This window comes from Talpa occidentalis, unplaced genomic scaffold, assembly GCF_014898055.3.
Source record: "Talpa occidentalis isolate TD23 unplaced genomic scaffold, MPIMG_talOcc4v2.1 talOcc4.5, whole genome shotgun sequence".
NCBI lineage: Eukaryota > Metazoa > Chordata > Mammalia > Eulipotyphla > Talpidae > Talpa > Talpa occidentalis.
The window spans coordinates 42289264-42315506 of record NW_023604861.1 but is presented as its reverse complement, the minus strand read 5'-3'; the positions used below and the strand labels follow the sequence as shown (position 1 = coordinate 42315506).

The 26243-nt window shown below is 35.9% G+C and overlaps 1 protein-coding gene across 1 annotated transcript; it reads right to left on the bottom strand.

The window, feature by feature from the left end:
• Window positions 1-974: 974 nt before the first annotated feature.
• On the bottom strand, window positions 975-26241 carry GPALPP1 (GPALPP motifs containing 1). Its single transcript, XM_037526993.2, has 9 exons — window positions 26071-26241; window positions 21940-22072; window positions 21023-21124; window positions 18244-18349; window positions 12071-12202; window positions 11590-11754; window positions 10700-10798; window positions 4834-5052; window positions 975-4198 (listed from the first exon to the last, which is right to left on the bottom strand). Exons 1-8 carry the CDS (start codon window positions 26156-26158, stop codon window positions 4834-4836), a joined length of 1044 nt encoding a protein of 347 aa, XP_037382890.1. The 5' UTR covers window positions 26159-26241; the 3' UTR covers window positions 975-4198.
• Window positions 26242-26243: the final 2 nt, after the last annotated feature.

The window sequence follows — 26243 nt, the reverse complement described above, 5'->3', positions numbered from 1 at the left end:
AAGTTTATACAGGCATTGGCAAGCCCAGGAATTGATTCCATGCTGCTGTCTCCAAAATTTATTTCCTGACTAGCATAATATAAGTCCCTTAGGTTAGTTAAGGCTCTTACTTGCAAAGAAATTATATCTGGCCAGTTTAAGCTCTATAATCAGAGATAGGTCCAACCCCACTGCATGCTCAAGTGAAGCACCAGTGTCACCGCCACTCCACAGCACACCACTGTCTCCAACACAGTGGTTTAACCAATGATGCTAAGAACTTGTGCCAGAAGTGCCACCTGTGCCACCATGCTCAATGGAAGATATTCTAGGAATGTCTATTTCTTTGCTTTTCTCCTTGAAATCCCATTATCACATAGGTGCATCTGATTGGGAGTGCCCAGGCCACATAACTGTGCTCTAGAAACACAGGAGGCTGGGAAAATGAGTTTTGCCTTCTATGCTTTGATTCAAGAGGTGAAGTGGCCACAGCATGACAGAAATCTGATATTTTTTATTCTGGAAGTCTTATTATGCTCTCTTTGGACCAAATCAAGTGTGGTTCTCATACTTGGAGTGCATTAGAATTACCTGAGCAAATTGCCAGAATGGAGGGTAACTCCTGCCCCCATTATAAAAAGAATTGGGGACTTGAACAAAAAGCTCAATATCAAGCCAATGAGAAATGCATCCCCTATTACCTAACCCTGTGATCTGCTGAACAGTGGAATCTTGGTTCTAACCCAGTGCTGGCCCCTCTTGTATCATGGAGCTCTTATGAGCACTCACATTTCATCTGGTTTCTACAAAGTTAATATTCATTGTTATGTTGGAATTATGAAAACCTGGTAAGTGATCTAGGGTTAGACTTTTTTTTTTGTAGCAGTAGTCCACAATGACCAGCTGGCCAGAATAAATCTTTCTAGAACATTCTTTTTACCAATACTGTCTACTTCAGATAAACAAATAATAAAAAACGGAACAAAAATAAAAGACCACAACTTCTCAGATACAGAGGACACTTTATTTATACATAAAAAATTACACCTCAGGAATTCTTTTCTAAAAGCAGATTTTTAACTGTAAATTTCAAAATGAAAAGTTTGAAAGGGGCACTGTGTAGCTTTTTAATTCTGTATATACTATAGCCACAGTTAAATAATTTTTTCAGCTGCAAAAAATATACCAGTCCTGTAATAGGAAATGCATGATCTTTAGTAACTACAGACTCAAATAAAATCTCACAATGGCATCAAATAATATTCTGAATTAGAAGGCCTGGCTTTCATGTTCCATGGATATTATTTCAAATCACTTCCCTTCATGTTAACTCTTCCTCTTAGGTGTAACTCAACAGAAAATTCTTTTTCTAATAATACCTATCATTACTTTGGCAAAAGTGAAAAAAGAAGTGATCAGGGCTCTTGTAAATATTTTAAAAGCTGTCTCCCACAATCATACACTTCTGAGTAATAATATTAACATCTATCCTATTTAAGAAACAAAGTGCCATGTTTTGAGATCAAATTTATATAATAACTGAATATATTCTGGAGCATGTAAGCCTCAATAATAAGTAAATTTCAACTGCACTTCTAAAAAAAATATTTCAAAAAACCATGAAATGGTCAAGTATAAAATGTATGCTACATTCAAATAAGAGTAAACATTCTTAGTGATTCCCACCCCACCCCGCCCCCCCATTTCCTTTTTGTTGAGAGCAGGGCTTAATTTATAGTGTCTTGCCTAGTACAAGAAGGACTTATCTGATAAAACAGTTTATAACAATCACCTGTCAGTTTTTATCCTCTTCTCATCACACCTGCATATTCTTGACTTGATAAAGTCACCACTTATTTACCAGTAATGTCGTTACAATCTGAAGCATCTAAATAAGAGTTGGATAAAGTCGTATAATTTTAGGTATAATAAACTTCAATGTCACCTTCAATAGTAAAGGCGGTTAAAGTACCTGCTTCGTTTTTGAATTTTGTATTGTTCCTTTTTCTTCTTCATTTTTAAATTACAAGAGAGATCACAGTTCTATAGATCTTGGCCAAGAATGGGAAATTAAAAAGGTCTTACTAGAAAATGTTAATAATCCCAATTTTCTGACAGATGAAGACTTGCTTAAGTAGGACTTCTGCAGCTTTGGAAGAGATGAGGGGATGAAGACTATCTTTCCATTCTGTGCAAACAGTTACTTTGTTTTTTAACTGTCAGTGTTGTTATATTGGACTTTTTTTGTCTCCACAGGTTAAAAAACTTTTGGTCTGCCTGATATTTTGTTAAAATTGTCTTTGGGGGAAAAAAAAAAGCTCTAGATCTGAGGTGTAAGTAAGGTGGTAATTTCTGGAAAGTATTAGGCAGAGAGGCTTTTCCCTTTTTTTTTTTTTTTTTTTTTTTTTTTGCTAAGGTTATGTACGTTCCAAGGGCAAGGGGAAAAAGTAACACAGGGCCTCCCTGGTGGCCTAGGGGTTAAGTCTCAGCACTATCACTGCTACGGCCTGAGTTGGATCCCCAGGCAGGGAGCTAACCCATATATGTCCCAGCAGACCTTTCTTGTCTCCCCTGAGCAGTGTATTTCAGTAAATCCACCTGTTCTGCTCCCCACTGTCTCTGGTGAATCCTCTCACCCCCAGCACCTCTTGTGTATACCCCAGTTCTTCCATACAAAAAGCCAAACATAAAAAAAAAAAAAAAAACCCCAAAGAGTAATAGAGAAATATCCTTACCCAATCGAGATGAGAAAAGCAAAGCAAAAGTTAGTATCCAAAAAGACTTTAAAAAATATCAAATTTCCCCAACCTATATTTTAGGAACTTACATAAGGATGAGAAAGCAGAAAACATTTTTTCCTTTCACAGGGGAAAAAATATAACAAAATAAAGCGAAAGCAATCAATGCTCTCTTGTACAAAATTTTGTGCTCAAAATTTATTACCCAGTAGAAATGACAACTTTAGTTAAAATGAAATCTTTAGAATAGAAAAAGTTCAATTCTGCTTACACAAAGAGCCTTTTTCAATTTACTTAGGATTATTCATCATTTTACCAGTACCACTCCTTGAGTAGGCTACTGTTTACACTTATGTTATAGAAAATATCATTGTACTGCTATGATTAGAAGAATAATTTGTACCATAATTTAACTAGACAGTTTACTCAATTTTCATATATCTTAAAAGAACGAGGACTCAGAATGTTTTTTGTTAAAATCTTGTGCTTCATCAATATCAGGACACAAAACTAGCAGAACGATTGAGACTGATCTGTAAGAAAATATAACTTACAGAATTTAAGATTTAACTATTTAGAATTCTCTGTTTTACATATTAAGAGGGAGAGCTTAATGCATTACAAACTTATTCTATCTTTGACTATGATTACAGTTTCTATTTACATTTGTGTATTCAGGAACTATGAGGTTGAATTTTTAAGAAAGGCTATTCATGATTGCTATAAAAAATTTGTCTCCAATAAATTAGCTAAAAACTGTTAAATATAAATCAGTAAAGTGATATTATCCCAAAGCAAAGTTTAAAGACTTTGAAAGCTTTGGCTGAGATCATAGGAACTGAGTCTTAGACTCCACAGTTAATGGTTAATGGCATATCTTATCCTTCAGATTGCCAGCCCTAGAAATACTTATTAAGGTTGAAAAAATTAAGTTTTTCCTTTGCCTGTGAGATAACACAAAGATGCCTCTTTCTGACTTAAAAACAAACAAACCAAACAATAAATCAAAACCCTGAGTGCCAAAACAAACACACTGATAACAGAGTAGACAAAATTCCCTTTTTTCAAGTAAATGTGTATTCACTGCCTGCAGTTTAGAGGGAGAAACCAACCATTCAAATTCATAGATTTACTGCAAGGACCTGACAAACTTATTCAGGCAGGTTAGTAAGCTTCAGTGGATAGTCCTGACAGGATCTTCAAGGGTAATTATGAGACACTACGAAAATTAGAGGTGGGGAGGATCCTCAAAATAATTATTTGAAGAAAAGCCCATGCTTCCTCAGAAGCCAAAGACGTAAAATATTCTATTCTACAAAGGGACATTGATTTTATATTTTCCACATGACTTTAAAGAAGGTACAAAGGTAAGTTTGGTTTTTAAGACCAAAGTAATTTGTATCTTAAACTCAAAACAAAGGAATAAAGTTGGACAGATAAGAGTATGCTTCAACTTTTCTTCACTGCACAGGGAAATCCCCCTGGAGAATAAGAAAAATCAGTAAGTTGGCAAATACTTCTATCTTTAACAGTATTTCCCCTTAACGTCACATTTTAATATTGATGCAGGGTTTCATGCAATTAAATATCATAAAAACTTTAGAAGTACCTCAGCCTTTTATGGAATTCCTTACTCACCATTATCACCCTTGTGATACTGGTCTGAGAATGATGTAAAGGTTCTGACCTTAACTTATAGAGAACCTTTCAAAGCAATGAACATTTTCTGATTATGATCTCATTTAACATAAAAAGATAAATCTCATCTCTTCATTCTTCAATAAAATATGCATATATACCCCCAGGTTTCAAAGTATACTTTACTTTGCCACTTCTCATAAACTAAATTTTTATTTTAGTATTTTTAAAAGCAATACCCTGTTAGATTGTGAGAATAAGGCTACTTTTCCAGTAAAACACATTTTTTTTTATCCCATATGGCTGAATTTTCAAAACTTAGTTAACTTTGAAAAGAAGGACTTACAAGCTTATAATCTATTTTATTATAAATGGAAATAGATTTTTCTTTTTATACACAATTACCTATAGATAACAAAATATTTAGAAAAGTTCAAATTTATCAGTATGAAAATATATCTCACTGAAATATACTTACTTATAAGAACATATTGCCTTTGCCATGTGAAAATCTGCTGTTTAGTTCTCTAGATTTCTTTATGAGGGCTTTTTTCTGTGCTTCATCAAACCGATTAACTTTGAGATCTTTATCACGGTCAAATGGTATTCTTTCTTGGGGTTTACTTTTATCTTCAGCATTCTTATTCTTTAATTTTTTATGATGAATGTCCATAAGAGATTCTGATCTTTTTGATTCCTGGGCAAGAGAATAAAAATAAAGGTCTTAGCCTGTCTTGTTATTGACAGCAAATGATGATTAAATAAAATAATCAAGTAGTTAACAGTGGACATTAAAGGCAGCAATGTATAAACCCCAGTAAGTTTTCCAAATCCAAGATAGCATCTATGAAGAGAATATGTAACAGAGGCAAATTTAATTTAACCAAAATAAAGATATCTACTAACTACAGAACATATAATGTTAAAAAAGCAAGACAGAAAAAAATAATTTCAATAATATTGAAAGCACCATGTGATATGTCAAAATTAAAGTATGAACCAAGAACATAATGAGAAAGGAAGAGCAATTACATTGTCACTTGGAAGCTATCAATAGATTAAATCTTTATGGATGTGTGGTTCCTTGAAGTCTGAATGGTGGATGAGAAGGATACTTGCCAGGTTGAAGCAAAACAGAAAAATATTGGCACAGAGGTGACATATTCAAGGTCTGTCAAGGGTATGATGAAAGATTCCATATACTGACAGCATTTTCATTCCTTCTGATTTTATGTTCTCTCTTTGCCACCCTCGTTTTTTTCCTTCCTACTTGGGTGAAGGTGGTTAAATCTAATGAATATAAAGGATTTGTACTACTACAATGTTGGGTGAACAAAAATCACTGGGAAAAAAATCATTAAGAGATTAAATTTAAATTTATTTTTTAATAATTATTTATCAAAACTTTCAATATCCTTACATTGTTTTGATCTACTGAAATTACAATTTAATCTATTGATAGAAGGGCAAAAAGTATAGACATTTACAGAAACAGGAAATTAAAAAGAAAATAGTACAATTTCAATTTAAGTGTTTATTTTTGTTGCTGTGAAATACAACATCAAATATAGTCATAAAAAACTTTCAAGCATAAAAGTGAATTCTGCTAGGATAAAATTCTGTGGCAGAGGAAAAATAAAATTATGAATTCAAGGAAGAAAAAGGGATGAAATAAAATTTCCAACTGTTAAGGAAGTATGTGTTCATACAAACCTTTAAAAGATGATAATAAATATTGAATTGTTATGACAATTACATTGTATTTGAAACTTTTAATACAGCATTATACAATCCTATAAATTACATCAGTGACTTGAAACTTACAATAAAAACTTTTAGATGTCAAATAAAGTTTCTTTTAGAGAATGCCAAGCAAAGCACTTGAAGACCATGGGTCTCCACTCTTGACCGGCTGAAAGAAATACAAGATTCCTGAATCCCATCAAAGATTTAATTAAACACATTTATCAATTGTGAGCTCAGAAACCTGTGCTTTAAAAAAATACACTGGTTCTCCAACAGGTGACCCATCTGACGTGAAATCTACTGTGTAGATTGTTCTTTCTGGTAGTTCGGTATTAATAAAGGAGATGACAACACAAAAGGAGAACTGAAATAGGGGTAATTTTAGGATGGGTAACTATAATATTATATACTGTATAACTATAATGTAATATATGTGATGTGCAAATGTACAAAAGCAACACTACAAAAACCTGATATATTGGGAACATTTCCTCCTTTTCTCTGAAAATGAAAATCTAAGAGCTAGAGGAAAAAGACAAAGTTTGGAGGACACAGAAGCCAGAAAGAATGAAGTTGTGGAGGCCCTACTTTATCTAAAGCCACTACTGAGAAAAATTACTTATAATTGATGAGAAAATGTACAAAAGGTTAAAAAAAAGTAAACAAAAATGGAAAAATAAAGATAGCAGGTTTCAATTTACTGAGCCTCTATAAATTAAACATAAGACAGAGGGATACATGAAACCACTGGACTCTTAATGATTAATTAAAGCAATTCAAGTGCTCAAATTTTTTATGATAAAAGAAACAGATTGTTATATCCATTGTTTTATATGTACTGTTGTCCCTTTGGATTAGCATAATTTGTACATTGTGTCATACACAACCAAAATAGTACCAGAATGATAAATAATAAAATACCTAGAAGCAATAAATTCCAAAGGCTGTAAGTCGACTCATGTAGAGATCTATTTGCTAAATGGTCAATCTGCTAATTTACAAAGTTTAAACGTTAATAAAAATGTGTGAAATTTTCTAACAATTTATAAAATCTAGAGCAATTTATCTTGGATAGGTTTCTTTCTGCAGTTTTGAAAACTCACACTAATATTCTAGTTGCTTGGTTTTTATCTTCATTGTAGTATTTTCAGGAGTATTTGATATATCAAATAAAAGAGTTAATTAAGTATTAATATAATATCCCATAATGACATAAATATTAATATAAATATCCCCTATATTAATGTTTTGAAAAATAAATTTTATAAGTAACCAAAATTTTAGCATAAGGCCAGAACCCTAATTTTTGGATGTATTTCAAAGTGACAGCATTACATGTACCCTTAAGTACTTCATTTTGCATTTCATTCATTAGAGTTCAATATTAGCTTATAATTTTTTATTTTAAAATATATTTACATATGAGATGCATAAATCTTAAGTGCACATTCACTGAGTTTTGTAATTCAAACTCTTATGACGATCTGGAACATTTCCAATGACCCCAGAAAGCTCCTCTTCTTAGTCAGTCTTCACGTTCCTACTGCAGCAACCACTATTCTGATTTTTTCCACCATAGCTTTATTCCATGTATTGCAGTGCTTCATATTAATGGAATCATACAGAATATAATACTTGTATAATATTTCTTTCATTCAGCATAACAACTTTGAGATTCATCCACACTGCTGCATTTATGTGTAATTTGTTCCTTTTTTATTGTTGCGTTGTAATTCACTATATACTTAGTTTGGTTTTTCTTTCTGTCATTGATGGACACCTGGGCTGTTAACAGAATTTAGCTATTTAAAAGACTGTGCGCATTCTCATATAAGTCTTTTTGAGGTTATTATGAATGAAACATGTTCAAGTCTATATGCCTATCTCTCAGAAATACTCAGGGGTGGAGAGGCATGGTTATGAACAGGTGCTGTTTAATTTTATGAGAAATATTCATTTGGGAAAAGGCCTGGCTTATTAATTTTCAGCTATTCTTCTCTTCTAGCTTACCTCATTATGACTATACATTTTGTCTCCAACTATCACTTTATATTGCATCCCACAATACAATTTTGACATACTGTATTTATTACCAAGTCTAGGTTATTTTCTAACATCTATCATTGAGTCTTTGATGCAAAGTTTAAATTTTGAAGTTTACTGATTTCCAGTTATGTATAGCTTTTAAGTTATTTTTAAAATTTTTTTACAAGATTTATTTATTTATGCATACAAGAGCTGGGGTATAGGCCAGAGGTGCGGGTGTGTGTGTGTGTCACAGGATTCACCAGAGACAGAGTGGGGGAACAGAACAGGCAGATTGACCGAAGTACACTGCTGAGGGGGAGCAGCAGGAGAGTCAGGAGAGGTCTGCTGCACCAACTGGGTTGCTCTCTGGCCTGCCAGGGGAGCAAACTTGTGCTGCAGAGGCTGCAGATAGCTTCATAGGTTGTGTCTTAACCCCCTACGCCACCAAGGAGGCCCTATTTTTAAAATTTCAAGTTAATTTCAACTGAAAAAATTTTAACTCCTGTAGTCAGAGAATATGTTTTCTTTCTGTGTTCCTTTACAACTTTATTTCAAGAAAGGATAATGTGAAAGGGATAATGTAAAGAAGCTAATTCTTTCTTCTAATGGAAGAGACAGAAGCCTTCGTAATGGCAGAAACTCTCATCACATTGCTCCACGAACAAAGATTTTTATTTATTTATTTTTTAAAATTCTAAATTATTTAATTTTAATATATATTTTTAAATAAAGTACCATTATTTTACATCCTTGTTAATTTTCTCACAGTATAGGATTTCTCCCCTCAGGTGTGGTCACCATAGTTCTTCCAACATTGAAGCACCTATAATCCCACACTGTAGTCTACAGTTTATCCCCTGCATCCTCTCCCCTCCTGGATATTTCAGATCTACGGTCAATTTTCTGTAGTTGATTTTAAAGTTTGTCTTTGTCTGATCCTTTATTTGGTTTCTCTGTATTCCACATATAAGTGTATTCGACATATAAGTGAAGCCACCTGTATTTCTTTCTCCTTCTGACTTATTTCACCAGAATTATCCCTTCCAGTTCTACTCATGTTGCCTCAACTAGCATGAGTTTATCTTTTTTTGATTGCTAAGTAGCATTCCATTGTTATTACACCACATCTTCTTGATTCACCCTGTTCTGGGGCTTTTAGGTTGTTTCCATATCTTGGCAGAGAGTATGGTTTTATGGTTTGAATGATAGTGATTCTTTCAATTTTGTAGATTGAACTTAGATTGAACTTTTGAAGATCAGTTTTCATAAAAGTTCCATGAGGACTGCGTTTTGTTTGGGTTGAATTTCAAAAATGTTTCATTTATGCTTCACTGGTTATGGTACTGTCTACATATGTCCAATAAATCATGCTAATTATAATTTTAACATGTGTGCACCTTTTCATGAACTTTCATTGGGGAAAAAAGCTAATTCTCCTGATCATCCTTCAGGAATCAATGGATTCAGTGATTTACATTTCACCATTTTTTTTTTTTTTTATTTTATTTTTTTTTTATAGAGGCATGTTTTTATTTATTTATTTGTTTGTTTGTTTGTTTATACATGCACTGGGTACAGTCAGAAGCGCGGGAGGGTGAGAGAATTCACCAGAGCCAGAGCGGGGAGCAGAACAGGCAGAAGGACCGAAGTACACTGCTGAGGGGAGCAGCGGGCGGCAGGAGAGGTCTGCGCGCCATGTGGGACCCTCCTCCAGTGGCCGGGGAGCAGCCGGGGATCGAACCGGCGCCGCAGAGGCCGCGGGCAGCTTCGCAACCCAGCGCTCAACCACTGCGCCACCCGGGAGGCCCCACCATTTTTTTTTTTAATGAATAAGAGAACATAACAAAATAATATGTCAAATTTGGTGTATAAATTTATATTTAACCACATTTTAAAAACATTTTTCCTGCCATATTTAACATTTTTTTACATTAAATATTCTAAATCTGTTCATAATTTAAAAACAAATGAACCATGGATCTCTGGAGCTTATGGGTTCTTGTTTTCTCCTCATGTGGTACAAATTGCTAGGAATTAAACTTCTGATATATAACAAGTAAAATATAAACTGAAACCATTAAACCATTACATGAAATGCATTAAAAATACCTACAAAAAATTTATATATCTATATAAATACAAAACTGAATACCCTTCAGGACAGATATATAGAAAAGACTGAAGTAAAAAGGAAGATTAAAAAAAAGAAATAATGGGCAGGTGGTGCCGTGGCTAAGCATAGCACTGTGAAGCTGTCCGCAGCCTTTGCAGCGCAGGTTTGATCCTGGCTGGCTGGTGAGATACCCACATGGCGCGGCAGACCTCTCCTGTCTTGCCCTTCTGCTCCCCTCAGCAGCGTATTTCAGTCAGTCTGCCTGTTCTGTTCCCTGCTCTGTCTCTGGTGAATCATCTCACCCTCCCACACATCTGGTCTGTACCACGGTTCTGGTATGCATGAATAAATAAATTTAAAAAACAATCTTTAAATTAAAAAAAATAAGGAAAAAAATGAGAACAGCATTAAAAAATAGAGAAAAATATAAGGGTACATATTTTATACTTTTACTTACATTGTATGAGGATACCTGCTCAGCCAATCTCTTTTCCCTTCCTGACAACATATATTCTTCATCCTTCTTATTAAATGATTTCCTTGTTTCCTGTGTCTCCTGAGGAATGAACACAGGTGAACATTATTGAACCTGATGCAATTCAGGAAAGAAAATAAGACTTAAAAAGAAATCCTACATTATCTGTTACCAACAATTATAAACCATCATTGTGTAAAAAACTCCAAAGAATCTATAAAACACATTCCTGGAATTAAAATAACAAGTATAGCAGAGCTCTAAGATCTAAGATCAATAAACAAAATATACCAGCAAAGAACAACTGTAATTTAAAACTTTTAGAATAGGGCCTCCCTGGTGGTGCAGGGGTTAAGACGTAACCTATGAAGCTATCCGCAGCCACTGCAGCACGAGTTCAATCCACGGCCAGGAAGCTACCCACATGGTACAGCAGACCTCTCCTGCTTCGCCCGCTGCTCCCCTCAGCAGTGTATTTCAGTCAGTCTGCCTGTTCTGCTCCCCACTCTCTCTGGTGAATCCTCTCACCCCCCCATACCACTGGCTTACACCCCAGTTCGTGTATGCATAAATAAATAAATCTTTAAAAAAAATCTTTTAGCATATTTATCATTCACAATAGTGTACACTCAAAAACGAAGTACTTGGTAAACAAATGTTAATTAGCAAAAAGTTTAATATAATATTATAAAGAACATAGTAAGTACTTGGTATCCTTTCCTTTCTTCAAACTATCCTTCAAGGGGACATCTGTATTTGTCTTTGGAATTATATTTTTTAAAAAAGTATTCTTAAATAATTTTGCCTCATATCTTTTCAAAATAGAGCCAACATATATAGAAATATAGGAACAAACAATCAAAGTCTCTCACCTTAGCTTTCCTTTCCCTGTCAGCTGGAGTATCAGTCCAGACTGATCGATCTCCAGATTTGTCATCGGCTCTTCTCTTAAAAGCTCTAGGCCCAAGACCAAAGTCTTTCATTTCCGGAGGAAGCTCAGTCATCCACGATTCTCTTGAAATTGGTTTAGATGAATCCTTTAAGAGAAATGAAAAAGTTAACATAGCCTGGAAAAGTATATATGAATGCTAATTAACTAGTTTTTTCAATTGAGGATTTAAAGTTAATTAACAGACTTTTAGAGGAAGGATTGATGTATTTATTATATATACACGTTACAAATGCTTTCATCTAATTTACTGATTGTTTGACTATGTTATCTTTTTGCCAATCTTTTCCTTTATAGCTTCTGGATTACCCAATTCCTAAACTTTATTTATATACATACATATTAATGTCTACTTTAAAAATTCATATTTTTAGTTTATTTCTTAAAGTATACTTAGAACTTACATCATTTCCTTTAGTTAGTTTTTCTTTCATTCTCTGGGCCCTTTTTTCAAACTCTGTTGTTACACTATAGTTAACTGGTCCTTTTGCAGGCATTGGTCCAACAATGTCCTCATCTTCACTGCTCTCTGTTTCCTTTTAAAAAAAGACATTGCCTTTAAATCAAGAGCTACAGTTATAGAAAATGATCCTCAATTCCGAAATTCTAACTTGAAACTTATTACCTAGACACAAAACAAAAAGTGAACAGTTTGCTGGCTAATCAAGCACTTTTTCCTTGCCTTCCTCAGGAACACAGTGCAGAGATGACAAATCCATGGCATGTAGATTGTCCCACCACCTACCCCTCCATGTCCATGGCAGACCTCATGAAATTATTTCAGCTCTTCCTGATGGATACAGATGTGGGCTCACAATACTTTATCAACATATTATTCTCGGTAATTATTACTGATTTTTCAGAGGTGGCACAAATTGAAAACATGCTAATTCCTGGTATAGAAAAAGCTCTTTGGAATAAGATGCGTGTAAGTAAGGCATTCTTGGAAGCTGAATCAGTCATGATTCAGCCCACTGAAATAGAAATTCTATGTAGGGCCTCCCTGGCGGTGCAAGGGGTTAAGCACCGCACTATGAAGCAATCCACAGCCTCTGCAGCACAAGTTCGATCCATGGGTGGCCAGAGAGAAACCCACATGGAGAAACAGACCTTTCCAGTCTCGCCCACTGCTCCCCTCAGCAGTGTATTTTAGTCAGTCTTGTTGTTCTGTTCCCCACTCTGTCTCTGGTGAATCCCTTATGCCCCGTGTCTCTGGTTATACCCCAGCTCTTGAATGCATAAATAAATAAATCTTAAAAAAAAAGAAATTCTATGTAATATTTTATAAAGTGCTGATACAAATGAGTTAATATGGTTCCCAAAATATCTCACTTATTTCAAAGATTTCATAGTATCGTATTGCAGTAAGAGAGTTCAATGTGTTTTTATTAAACCATTTTAATATAAGGTTTTCCATTTAAGACTCTGTTATCTACTACATACATGTTTGTCCTTCAGCCCTGACAAGCAGTTCTTGCTCCTATTTCTTCACTCTCCCAGGATCAGGAGGTCATTTGTATTATTTACATTCTCCCTATCAACTACTTAATGGTAACTTTCTATCTGTGGTTTCTACTCTGAACCCTATGGCAATTGCTACTAGTATAAATAATTAGATAATTATGTATTATGGCTTATTCTAAATCTCATACTCACAATTAGTAACTATGGGCTTAGGCATACTATGCCTCATTTAGTCCTGATAAGAAAGCTGTGAAATGGCATTTTAATCCTGTTTTCTTTTTGAGAAAGCTAGGTTTAAAGAAGTGTATTTAGAAAGGTTAAGCAACTTGTCACCTGGCATGAAGCTGGTTTCTAGCACTTAAATGTTCTAAGATCAAGGCTAGTATTTTCCCCACTATACAATAGCTGCCCCTCCATTATTTTATTTTAATTGTTAACGATTCAACTTCTTATAGCTCATTTCTATAGCAATAGTATCTCTGAAATTATTTTGAATACATTTATAACTTCCTACAAATATAATATTGGGCTACACAAAATGAATCGGTATAGAACATATAATGACCCTTCAAACTATAAGACAGTGACATCAAAATACCATTACAATTTAAGATAATGGGAAAAGCTAATGGCATTTTTACTTTCATCTAATGAGATGGTTTTATTAAGGCAGAATTTCTGTATGTCCTGGAGGGATGAGGCCTGAAATTTTTAGAAATAAACATCACTTAGGATGTTGGGAGACATTAATTAAAGGGGCAGATGGAAGAGCAAACAAAAATTAGGCCCAACTGAACTGAAAATGAGAAAATGAATCATAAACCCGAATCCAATCTAGGTATTAAATCATTATTTTTAAAAGGTGAGCTATTTTATGCAGAAACACAATATAAATTCTATATCCTGCTGGTTTATAATTTGGGCTACAGTTAGACAGACCTGGCTTCAAGGTCTCAGTTTGTCACTGGATTAGCCCTGTGACCGAGGGCATGTTATTTAACCTTTCGAGGTCTGAGTTTTATTTTTCAGACGGGGATTATAACAGCCCCAATCAATAACTACTCTGTTGCTAAAAGAATCCTGTGTTTTATTCATCATCTTTGGAGCCAGGCCCTTCTCAGGAAACTGGGACCTTTTCTAACTTGCGCATTGGGATGGGAGGGGAGATGGGTGGAAACACTGATAATTCTAAGCCAGTCACTTTGGTCTCATTCTTCTTGATCCACTGATTAGTTTAGGCATAATACACAATTCTCACCAAAGGAATAAGAGGTTAGGTCTATAGGAAATCTGGCAAGGTTTTCCTCCTTTTATAAAATGGGCACAGAACAGGTCCCCTTTTGTATTACAGACGGACATTACCGTCTGTTTGTGTTTTAAAACTTTGGCAGGGTTGTTGGTATAATAAAGGGGTCAGGGTAGGAGGAGTTAACATACTATAGATGACAGGGAAGAATAAGAGAAAAAGTGGAACCCTGGAAGATCTCATTAGGTAGTTGAATTAAACAACCTGGAATGAGCCTACCTCTAGACCTCTTATTATATATGAAACACATTTTCCTTATTTTGAGAATACAGAATACATATCACTGAGGATATTATATAAACACCACCTTTACTAAGTAGGTTAAAGCAGTTACATTTTGTGCTGGATTTTGTGTTATTTACAGCTAAAAGCAATCTAGTTGATACACCATCTCCAAGATTGTTAATTGTATTAAATTAAGTTTATGCAGCAATGCAAATATAAGTGTATATTGTGCCTCGTAGTGGCTGGCTTGTAACCAACGCTCAATAAATATTAGCTATTAATGTTATTACATGTGTCTTAATTTGGAAGTAATATCACGAGAGAAGCCTCTCTGAAAACAGAAGTGTCTTCTGAAAAAAGAAAGGTTTGAAAGGAAATAATAAAATAATTCAGAACCAAGAATACTTTAAACAGGTATACTACGATATAATCCTGTCCAACCTTTTGAGCTAGGACAAAGTTCCAATTGTGAACAAAGTTGAATGGTGCTACATCTTTAATGTATCCTCACCCAAATCAATCAATTGCTACCATTTTACTACATTTCTCTTTCCCCATTCCCATGTTTGAGGCAGACAGACGGACAGATACACACACAATTTTTTTTTTTTTTGAACTCTGTGAAAGTAGATTACAGAAAAGGCCCTTCACTAAAGCAAACTTCCTTCCTATTCTCTTTCCTAAGGAAGGAAGTGGCTCACATTTCTCTCATAATCCTATTGCAGCAGAGCAGCACTTTGAGGCTGTGGTATTCCAGGAGTTCAAGTCACTCTCTTTTGCCTGCATGAGCCTGGAGCTCAGGCTCCTGTTGCCAGGCGTAGTCCTTGAGTCTTAAAGCTGGGCTCTATCCAACACAGGGTCTTCTGCTGTGTTTATTGCTCTGGCAACCTGTGTTTATTGCTCTGGCTCTGAATTCTCTTTTGTGTTACTAGCACCCATGGATTTTCTGTTCTTATTTTTTGAGCTTAGCTGTGTATTAACTTTGTTGCTTTCTCTCCCTCCCACCCATTCTGTTGTATTTGTGGAAAGGAGAGTCAGTGAGACCATGTCAACTTAGTCTTCCATATTGCTGGAAGTCTTTCCTCTAGTGATTTATGCTTTTTTTTTTTTTTAAAGATTTATTTATTTATTTATTCATTTATTTATACATACAAGCACTGGGTACAGTCAGAAGCGCGGGAGGGTTAATGAATTCACCAGAGCCAGAGCGGGGAGCAGAGCAGGCAGAAGGACCGAAGTACACTGCTAAGGGGAGCAGTGGGTGGCAGGAGAGGTCTGCGCGCCATGTGGGACCCTCCTCCAGTGGCCGGGGAACAGCTGGGGATCGAACCGGCGCCGCAGTGGCTGCGGGCAGCTTTGCTACCCAGCGCTCAACCGTTGCGCCACCGGGGAGGCCCTAGTGATTTATTCTTATATTTAACAATCATGTTAGAAAAGATTCCTTACAGTTAGCCTAAACACTTCAAAGTGACTCTCAAGGCAGCAGTAGTAGAGATGAAGATGATGACAATAATGATAATAATAAAGGTGTAAGCTGAATACCTATTACTCTGATTTAATCATAACCACAACCCTATGAGATCAGTAAAATAACATATAGGCTACTGGTAACAAGCAAAGCTCAGCCAGGATTCAAAGCCCAAGTGGCTCTTGCCTACTCTCTCCTGCCTTTTTTCCCTACTCATTCTCTCCGCTCAAATCATACTACATTTTCTAACCTTCACTTTCTTCCTCTCCATATTTCTCTGTTTTCAATAAGCAACCTGTACTCTCTGGAAGAACCTTCCGTGTCCAATTTGCTGAGCTACCACCAACTCATAAATCTTCAGTTTATGCACTTTCTTAGAGAAAAAGACTTTTTTTTTCTATTTCTAAACATCAGTTTAGATTCCCTGTCATGGTTCCATTATCTTTACATACCATTTGAATTATGTATAATGTTAGAAGTCATTTGTTTAATGTATTTGTTTAATGTGATGAGGGCAAGGACAGTCTGACTTATTCCTTCATCCAGTAAACATTGGATGACTTCAACGAACATTTTGAATACTCATTGGAAATAAGACAAAAATTTCTGTCCTCATGAACTCACATTCTACTGGGGAAACATCAGCAATAAACAGAAAGAAGGAATAAAATAAATGGAGTCTTAGGTGGTGATTTAAATTATGGAGACAATTAAAGGAGGGAAGGGGACAGGAAGAAGGATCTGCAATTTTAGAATAGGAGGTCAAAAATAACTTCACCGAAGTGACATTCCAGCAAAACAATGGAAGGCCTGGAAGGCAAGTTACACCAATATCTTGGGGAAAACTATTTTGGAGAGACTTACAAAACAGCTAGAAAAGCTCGATTGGTAGGACCCTGCCAGGCGTAGTTGAGGAAGTAAAGCAAGGTTCTCAGTGTGGTTAATCAAGTTAAGAGAAGAAATCAGGAAGGTAATGGAGGCCAGATTGTAGAGGGCCTTGCAAGAACTCTGGCTTTTATGTAGAGAGTATGGGTAATTGAGTATAGATGACAAAATATGACTGTTTCATCTGGGCCACTCTAGTTGCTCTTTGGAGAAGAGGTAGTAGAGAAAAAAGGACTAAAACACGAAGAAAAAGGAACAGGAGAAATATAGGATGACTTGGACCAGGTGATAGCAGAAATGGATTCAAATTCAGGATGTCTTTTGAAAGTAAGACAATTTATTTCTGTGACTATGCGCCTGACACACAGTAGATGCTCTATAAATATCTGCTGAAAGTGAGTTAATGACTCTGAATTTCATGATCTTAACCACTGCACTATACTTCCTGTAGTAACAACCATTGTGCTACTAGTAAATTCTCAGTGGAAAGGCACAGGAGTTTTTTGATTATATGAATTCATATGCAGGTAGGCACAGCAGTATAATGAAATGAACAGGGGATTTAAAGTCCTAAGAAGTGGATTTGAGCCTTGGCTTTGATAAGTAAGTTATTCAACTTCTCTGGTTTTTAGCATCTGCAGTATATGAGCAACATCTACTTCATAAGGCCATGCAGAAGTTAAATATAATATTTATATATGGGGTAAATGCATTAAAATTAGAGTACCCTACAAATCTCAGGTATTGTTAAAGACTAGGCTTCTAGCCAGAAGGCAGCTCTCACATTTGACTCCAAAGTTGTTTGATCTATCTTTTCAAAATTATCACATGTTCAGCAATGCCTTTGTTATATACAGGAACCAGAAGCTGGATAGAACTTGAAGGTAAAGATCACTATCATAAAGCTCCTCAGCGTTTTCTTTTCCAAATCAATTATGATTTCTTAAACTTTTCATCATGTTCTATTTTCTAGCATTTGTAAGTTTCTTTTCAAGGGTATGAAACATCAATGGGTAATGAATACCCCATCACTGTGTAACTGCCTTGTTATTTTTCTAATAGAATTTCAGGTCTACAGTAAGTTTTTTATTTCATCTTACCCATGCTGTTACAATCTTAAGTCAATCTGAATAGGGCTACATAGTCCATCACATTTGAGTCAAATGATTGCCATTATTACTACATAAAGTTTTGTAACATCTTATTCTTTAATAAAAAAATTTCCAAACCTCAGAGTTGAAATATGATTCTTCTTGTCCTCGATCATCTCTGCCTTTGTCACTTTTTTGTGTAGATTTAATAAATCCAGGTGGCAATGCAGGTCCTATTATAGGCCTGAAATATAAAATGTACCTTTATCAGTATCTTTAAAAGGCAGCTTTCAGAATAAAAAGTTCATAAAAATAACAAAGTCAGATAATAACAAATGTTGAAAATGAGGATTTTATTTAGCCTATCATTTTTATTATATAACCTTGTGTTTTACTGTTAGCTTAACAAATTTATTTTATTTATTTTAACTTGGCTAGTCAATGACTAGATATTAAACCTGCAATTCTCAATCTTTGTGTATGTCCACTTCCTAAAGAAATTATGTTAAATAAAAAATGTATTTTTTAAAAAGTTCTCATTATGAACTAAAGCCTGTGAAGATCTTTTTCTATGTTATGCCATGGATTCTGTCTTGGTATTCACTCTCCAGCAAATAACACCTTTGGGACATGGTAATTATAGTTGGAACTATTAAGTATGGAGCTCTCAGAACATATATTGCATATGTCTATCAACAGATGACAGTCATCTGTATGTCAAGGTAGTATAAAAATCTAGAGATTATCCTCACTAATAATCCAGTAAGGATGTGGAAGTGTACAAGAATGAAAATAGTTCATTTGTGATCCACAGAGAAGGAAAAAGATGCCAACCACATGTCAACCCATATACCTTTCTATTTCCTTACAACAGTGTAGGTTGGTATAAGTCATTCCTTTTCTGGGCGAGGAAAATAACGCCAAAAGACAACACAAACTAGTAAGTGTCAGGACTAGAGTGTGAACCCTGGTCTGCTTGAAGCCAAAGTTCATTTTCTTTCAAAGGACCCTGTTACCACATTCTGAGGGAATGTGGCATCATCAGTCTAAATGAGATTTGCCAAAACTGTGGGTTTTGAAAGGAGAAAGTCCTATGTTGTATAGGAAAAAAATAAAAGATTCTTTCTATGCACTTTCTTAGTTTTAAGTTTCTGTGCCCTTTTTTTCACACCAATGTTTTTTCCAGAGATGTCACTGTGCTACTGTTACCAACCAAGATGGCACTGAAGTCACAAGCTGAATTTTCTGGGTTGTACTGTGTTCAATTATATATATATATATATATATATATATATATAAAATTATGTGTGTGTATATATATACACACACACACACATGCATGTATATGTGCAAGTGTATGTCAGGGGGAAAAACAGTAATGAACATCAGAAGCTATCAGTTCCAATCCTGGCTATTTAATAACTTCTTGTTTTGGGTCATAAAACCAGAACATTTCTGCACTTGAAAATGGGGAAGTATGGCACTGTGAGAAAGATTATATTATCATTTCTAAGCTATAATGAAGTACTTCATGGATTTTTTTCTGTGTAATTTTTAGCAATCTACAAGTGCAATTGCAGTTCATTTTCTGGCCTTGGGGAATTTGTGAGAATAAAATCACTGGTACATAAAATCTTAAAACATTGTAAAGCTGTGTAAATATATGCTATCATCTGTTTATTATTGCCAAAATATAATTTTCAAGAAAGAAATTCCTGCAGCAGCTTTCCTGCCTGCCCTGTGACTGTGTTTCTCTTCACCAACCTTGTCCTGTTGCAAAACAGCAGAGGCAGCTCTCCTCCAAGCCTGCCCACCTGGGACTATGCAGGTGTTTCTTCTAACAAACCTGTCCCATTCAGGGAAAGCTCTTTCTGCCCACTTGTGTCTGTGCAAGCATCCTTTACATCCCTCCCTTTTTTATAATAAACCTGCCCTTTTAATATTAAAAAAAGAAAGAGATAAAGAAATTCTTATACATCTAATACTGTGTTTTCCTGAAAGAAATGCAATAGCCCAGCAATCAGCAAATTTCCTGGAAAGGGTGGATAGAATATTTTAGGTTTTAGGAGTCACATTTGGATCTCTGTGGCATATCTGTCTTTGGTCTTTCAAAAGATCCCTTAAAGATTATCCTTAGGGATCATACAAAGTCAGTAGCCATCTATGTCTTTTTAAAAAAAGATCAAGGTTGCATGAACATTAGAGCTGACAAATGTGATAATAAACTTGGAATACAAACTGTACAACAATCCTTTCTACCTGTTCTTGCACCATGTTATACAGTGCTATGAATTTTAAGTAACTTGGTATGTCAACTTCATATTAACAGGAATCAATATTTACTATGTTTACCCTGTGCCAGTCACCATGTAAGATACACTCGTGTGTGTGTGTGTGTGTGTATGTATGTATATAAATATGAAACCCTATCATTACGACATTCTGTAAGGAATAATGTGTTATCCTGCTTTACATATAACAAATCTGAGGGTAAAAGATGTCAGTCAAACTGTTCAAGTTGGCACACAGGAATTTATTTCTATCAACAAATAGCTTAGAAAATATTTGAATTTGAGTAAAATACCAGGATTCTAGCCCCAGGTTTACCACTTATTATGTATGCAACCTTATCTATCTGAAAAAAAGGAGGCAGGAGGATGCATGATCCCATTTACCACAAACTATTTTGTAAGTATCAAATAGGAGTTATGGAAGTTTTTTTTTATAAACTATAAAAAGTGTTATAAACATATAAATAATTTAACTTTAATTATTTGTTATTATATGAATTATTATGGGAATTTCAAATGTTATACAAATATAAGTTAGAAACGATTTCAGACAACTCTTCAATTAATTAACAGACACTAGCTGAAATATTCAGAAAACACTGGCCTGAAATATTACACATTATCACCTTGGAGGAGAATCATCCTGCTTCTTAAATCCAGGAGGAAGGGCTGGTCCAAAAAACCCTTCGTCGTCATCATCACCATTATCCTCATTTTTCCTCTGTTTTCTAAGGGAAAAAAATTTTTTTGCACAGAGAAATTTTAATTTTTAAAGGAAACATTAATTTCAACTAATAAGTTCTACCTGTTCTTACACCATTGTATACAGCATGCCAAATAACATAAATACTAAAACAACAAATCAAGCTTGCCAAATTAAAAAAAAAGGATATGACAACTACTTAATCTTTTATTGTTAGACTAAAATAGACTTTGATTGCCTCTTTACAACAATAATATGTCAATTTTGTAAATTTCTGTAGTATTAAAGATTCTAACAATCTACTTGCTAGATGCTTTTGAGAAAAAAGTTTAAGACTTTGACCTTTAATTTCATTTAAGAAAGGGTTTTAAGTTGCTATTTCTGTCTCATAATGTATCAATATTTTAGAATGTATCAACCCCTCCCAAAAAAAAACACACTTGCTACCCAAGAATAAACAAATATTCCACTTCTTATTTACAGAGACCTGTGGTGATTTAAGGATGGATAGAAAGAAATCATGATTTATTTAAACAAAAAAATATACAGCGTAAGTAATTTTTAAAAAGAAATTCCACAGTTTATTTAGAATATTTAGCCACTTAAATAATACCTTAAATAAAAATCCTTTACATATGAATTTCTTAAAATCTAGATACCTCTATAGTTATATACTACTAAATTTCTTTTTAAAATATATAGTGCATGAGGAATTGTCACATCACAAGATTTTTCCCTGTGTTTTATAAATGCGACATGATATCCCCTTTCCAGCAACCTGTTTTAGCTGATGAATTATAGGTTTGAAGATTGACTTAGCATTTCGTTGAAGTAACTGACCTTGCAGTTGGACCATTGTCATCTTCTTCAGATTCTTGATTTCCTTCTTCATACAAAGAACTACTGTCTTCATCGCTGTCTGATGACTCTGAACTACTGCGTTTATAATTAGGGGGCAGAGCTGGTCCTGCAACTAAGAAGATTTTTTTTGTGTATGTTATAGCTAGCCACAGTTTTTTCCATGAAGACCTTAGCTGGCACATTACACTTCCCTTACTGACATTCAGAGCACTGTCTAACATTTACTATGAACTTTAACTTCATTTGCTCCTATTTTATGTACAATGTTTTATCTTCCCAACTCCAGAAAGGCAGTTGTCTTTTACAGTATAACTATGAGAATCACAAAAACTTACAATCTCTTCCCCTGTAATCAAAGGGAAAACAAAAAAGCTGGGCATAGATTCAGAAACATTATTAGGCAGTGACAGAAAATTGAAGGCATTTTTTTTAAGATGACATCTACCTTTCCAGCAAAGGAGGGGGGAAGAGTTTTTACAAAGTCAATGTTGATAGTGTGGGAAAGAGCTGTATGGAGTAATCTCTGAGGAGTGCTGGACAGAGTGGGGGACACAGTTAGGAAAGGACTATAAATTTTAGTAGCATTATCTGTGGATGTATGGTTTCTTTTAGCAGCATTTGGAAGCCTGGGTGTAGCCTCACAAGAGGTAAACATTTATTGATCCAGGGCTAGGTTTTTGCCAGATGGGTTTAACAGAATACAGAATGAAATAAGGTAGTTGAAAACTGCTGGCTAGAGGATGAATAGATGAATGGACCATGGAATCTAAGTTGAGAAGGAACAGAAATAATTTAAGGAAGAAAACCAAAAAGGATAGAGGCAGACATTGAATGGCTCAAAGAGATTAAAAGACAAAGATAAAAAACAGTGTAATGGAAGCAAGTAAGTGAGAATGATGGGATGAATAGTGGGAATGAGATTGGAATTTTAATTTCTAGAGATGGAATAGGGTCCAGTGTCTGAGTACAAAAACAATTGAAATTAGTATAAGTGAAGGTCACTGCAGATGAGGAGAATGGTGTTAAGAGTCAAAATAGCCAACGCTCAACTAAGCTTCCACATAGCAGCAAACAGACTGTGTGGACTGGCTTTGAGAAAATATTTGTACCCCAGTGATTCCAACAACATGATTTTAGGAGCCATTTACCAACATTCAATTTTCAGGGCCTTCTGAACAAAGTTAATTTGTCCCATCTCAGACCTGTGTGCTCTCTCGCTCTTCTGAACTCTGGTCATACCTGTCAGTGATCTCTTTCAAGGTAGGTGAGTATGAGGAACACACGTAGCTATTACACCAGATTCAAGAAAACCCACCAGAAGGAAATTCTGACACGTTACATCATCAGTGAATCTTCAGGAGATTATACTAAATGAAATAAGTCAGTCACAAAAAAGACAAATACATGATTCCACTTATATCTGAGTTACCTAGAGCAGTGAAATTTATAGAGACAGAAAGAATGGTGGTTGCCAGAGGCCAGGGGAAGGTGGGGTGTGGGGGTGGAGCAAGTATGCAGGTATTGTTTAATAGGTGGAGAATTTCAGTTTCGCAAGATGGAAAGAGTCCTGGAGATGGATGGTAGTGATGGTTATATAACAAAGTGAATATACTTAACACAACTGAACAGTACTCTTAAAAATGGTTAAGATAGTAAATTTTATTTTATTTGTATTTTATTTAAAAAAAAGGAATTCCCACCCTTAGCAGGGCACCAGGTTCCTTCCAGGTCCCACACAAAGGTGGTTGGTAACTGCATTTATACTGGTCCTGGCTGACCCTCTGGCCTGAATTCTAGGTTCCTCTTAAGGAATTTTTACTCTCTCCTCTACTTGGTCAATAGGAACCTATTGAGCAGTAATAGTCCTGGGAAGTGCAGAAGACCTAGGATGTGGTCTTTTTCCTTGGGGAACTCAAGGTTTAGTGGGGAAACCAGCAAACAGGAAATTATAACCCAGTGCAATAAATGCAGACGGAGAAAGCAGTTTGTTCCCAACCCTCACCACTCAGTGTCCTGGCACCAGCAGGACCAGCAGCAGCAGCATTTGGAGCTTGTTAGAAATGCTGAATCTCAGGTCTCACCCAGACCTACAAATCAGTCTGCATTGTGCTAAAACCAGGACAGTCCCAGGCACTGAGAGGTTAATTCGGTCTTTGTTTCTCAAGTTGCAAGATGTCAGTGCAATACATTAAAATCCTGAAAGGAGAGAGAAGAGAAGGAGGGAGAGTGGGTAGGATGTTGAAGGATACTGTCTTTTTATCATGCAAATCTGATGTCAGACCTTGGTTTAAAGTTCTTAAAATCATTTTATACACAAAAAACAACATACTGTATGATTTTCCTTCTGACAGTATAAAAAGCAAATCAATCTGTTCCGCTAGCCATCATAAAGGTAGTTACTCTTGGAAGGAGTAGTGATTAGAAGGGGCATGCAGGGGCCATCAGCATGCTGGTTACACCACTATGTGCTACTGTGAAAATTCATCAGTGTATTTTAAGTATATTTTCTGTACCTATATTTACATTTCAGTAAAAATTTTAAGGAAAAAACCCCACTTCAATGGCACCCCATTATTCTTGGAATAGAGGCCAAAAAGTCCCTAACCTGGTCTTTGAGGATCTGCTAGAATGTGGCATCCAGGTGGGCAGTGGTAATCTCATCTCCCTCTTGGACTTCTCTGCTTAAGTTTCTTGGTTTTCTCTGTTTCTGCAACCTATCATGTTCCACCTTACTCTAAATTCTTCACATATGTTTCTCAGTCCTTATTCTCCCTCCTCCCCCCAAGCTTGATAATTTTGCTCATCTTTCAGGGTTCAGTTCAGAACATACTCTTAAGACATTCAGGTGTTATGGGTCTCCTGATGTGATAAAATATGAAGTTCACTGGCTTTCTCTTCTTAACCAAAGTATTCTTAAAGTAATTTTTCTTTTTATTTGGTTGACATAGGGTCATTGTAAAACACCACATATCTATCTTTAGACAATTAGAAATTTGAGGCACTTTTCTTCAACCTTAGTTGAAGGGAAACTTCCTGGCTAAAATAAAAGCACGACAATAATGGCTGTAACAGAAATGAGATCTGGAAGGAAACCTTTAGTTGGAAACATATCTCTGGACAGTCAAATAATGAAAATCAGGTTTAGAAATGAAAGGGTTATTCTTTCAGCTTTAATCTTTTCCAACTTTAGTGTCAGTGTCAGCCTTCAAATTAGAACAAACATTACAGGAGATAGTATGTATGGAAGAATCCCTGAAGATTTTCTTGGCAAATATGAAGTGCCTACTGTGCATTTAGACTAGAAGACTATAGTGCAGTGCTGGAGAGAGATGCCAACAAGTTATTAAAAAACCATTAAATATGTAATGAAATTAAGCATGGGGAAAAAAAAAAAACCCTGTGGATAAAGAGGAAGGCATGACAAAGTTTGGGTGAGTTCGGAAAGGCCTCATTGAGGTGTCATTTAAGTTGGACCTTTCCTTAAAGGTAGAAGTTTGTTGGCTATATAAAGAAGAAGAGAGAGAGGCCAAAAGGAGCACAGGGAATTGGGGAACTGCGCAGAAACTATAACAGGTTTGAGCACTGCGCAGTGTGTGCCAAAGGCAATGACAGATCTGAGGCTGGGAAGGTAGGTCCGGAGCCGGAGAGCAAAGGATCTTCTGCAAGAGCCAAGGACATTATACATCAGAAGGCAAGCTGGCACAGAGCACACTTCGTTTAAATCGCTCTCCACTACTTACTAACTGTGTGATGTGGATAATAACCTGGGACTCAGTGCCTCCGTTTGCAACGTAGAAACAATCATACAGTTGCTAGGATTAAATAACTTCAGAGTGTGAGTGTGTGTGTGTGTGTGTGTCGTTTACAAGAGTTCAGCCAACTAAGAGTTGAATGGGAATACATCATCATTATAATGATTACCAGGCTCCGATCTGAGGCCCTTGGCCTTTCTCACTTACTCCCGCGGCCTGTGAAGGAAAGCAAGCTGGGGCCGCGCCGCGCCCACCGTCCACTCCTTCCACCTCTCAGGTTTCAGACCCTTCCTCAGAGAGCAAGGCTGGGTCAAAGAAGTGGGCGGGCGTAGCGGTCCGGGTACGCGCCGCTGCTTACCTGGGCTTGGGTCTCGCTCCTCGTCCTCCGCTGTCCCGCGGGTCTTGAAACCCGGCGGTAGCGCGGGTCCGATGAGATCCCTCGCCATCCGGGTGGCGGACACTACTCACACTTGCACGTCTCAGTCTACCCAACAGGGAGCCTGAGCTTGGCGGCCAGCGCGGGGAGCTTTT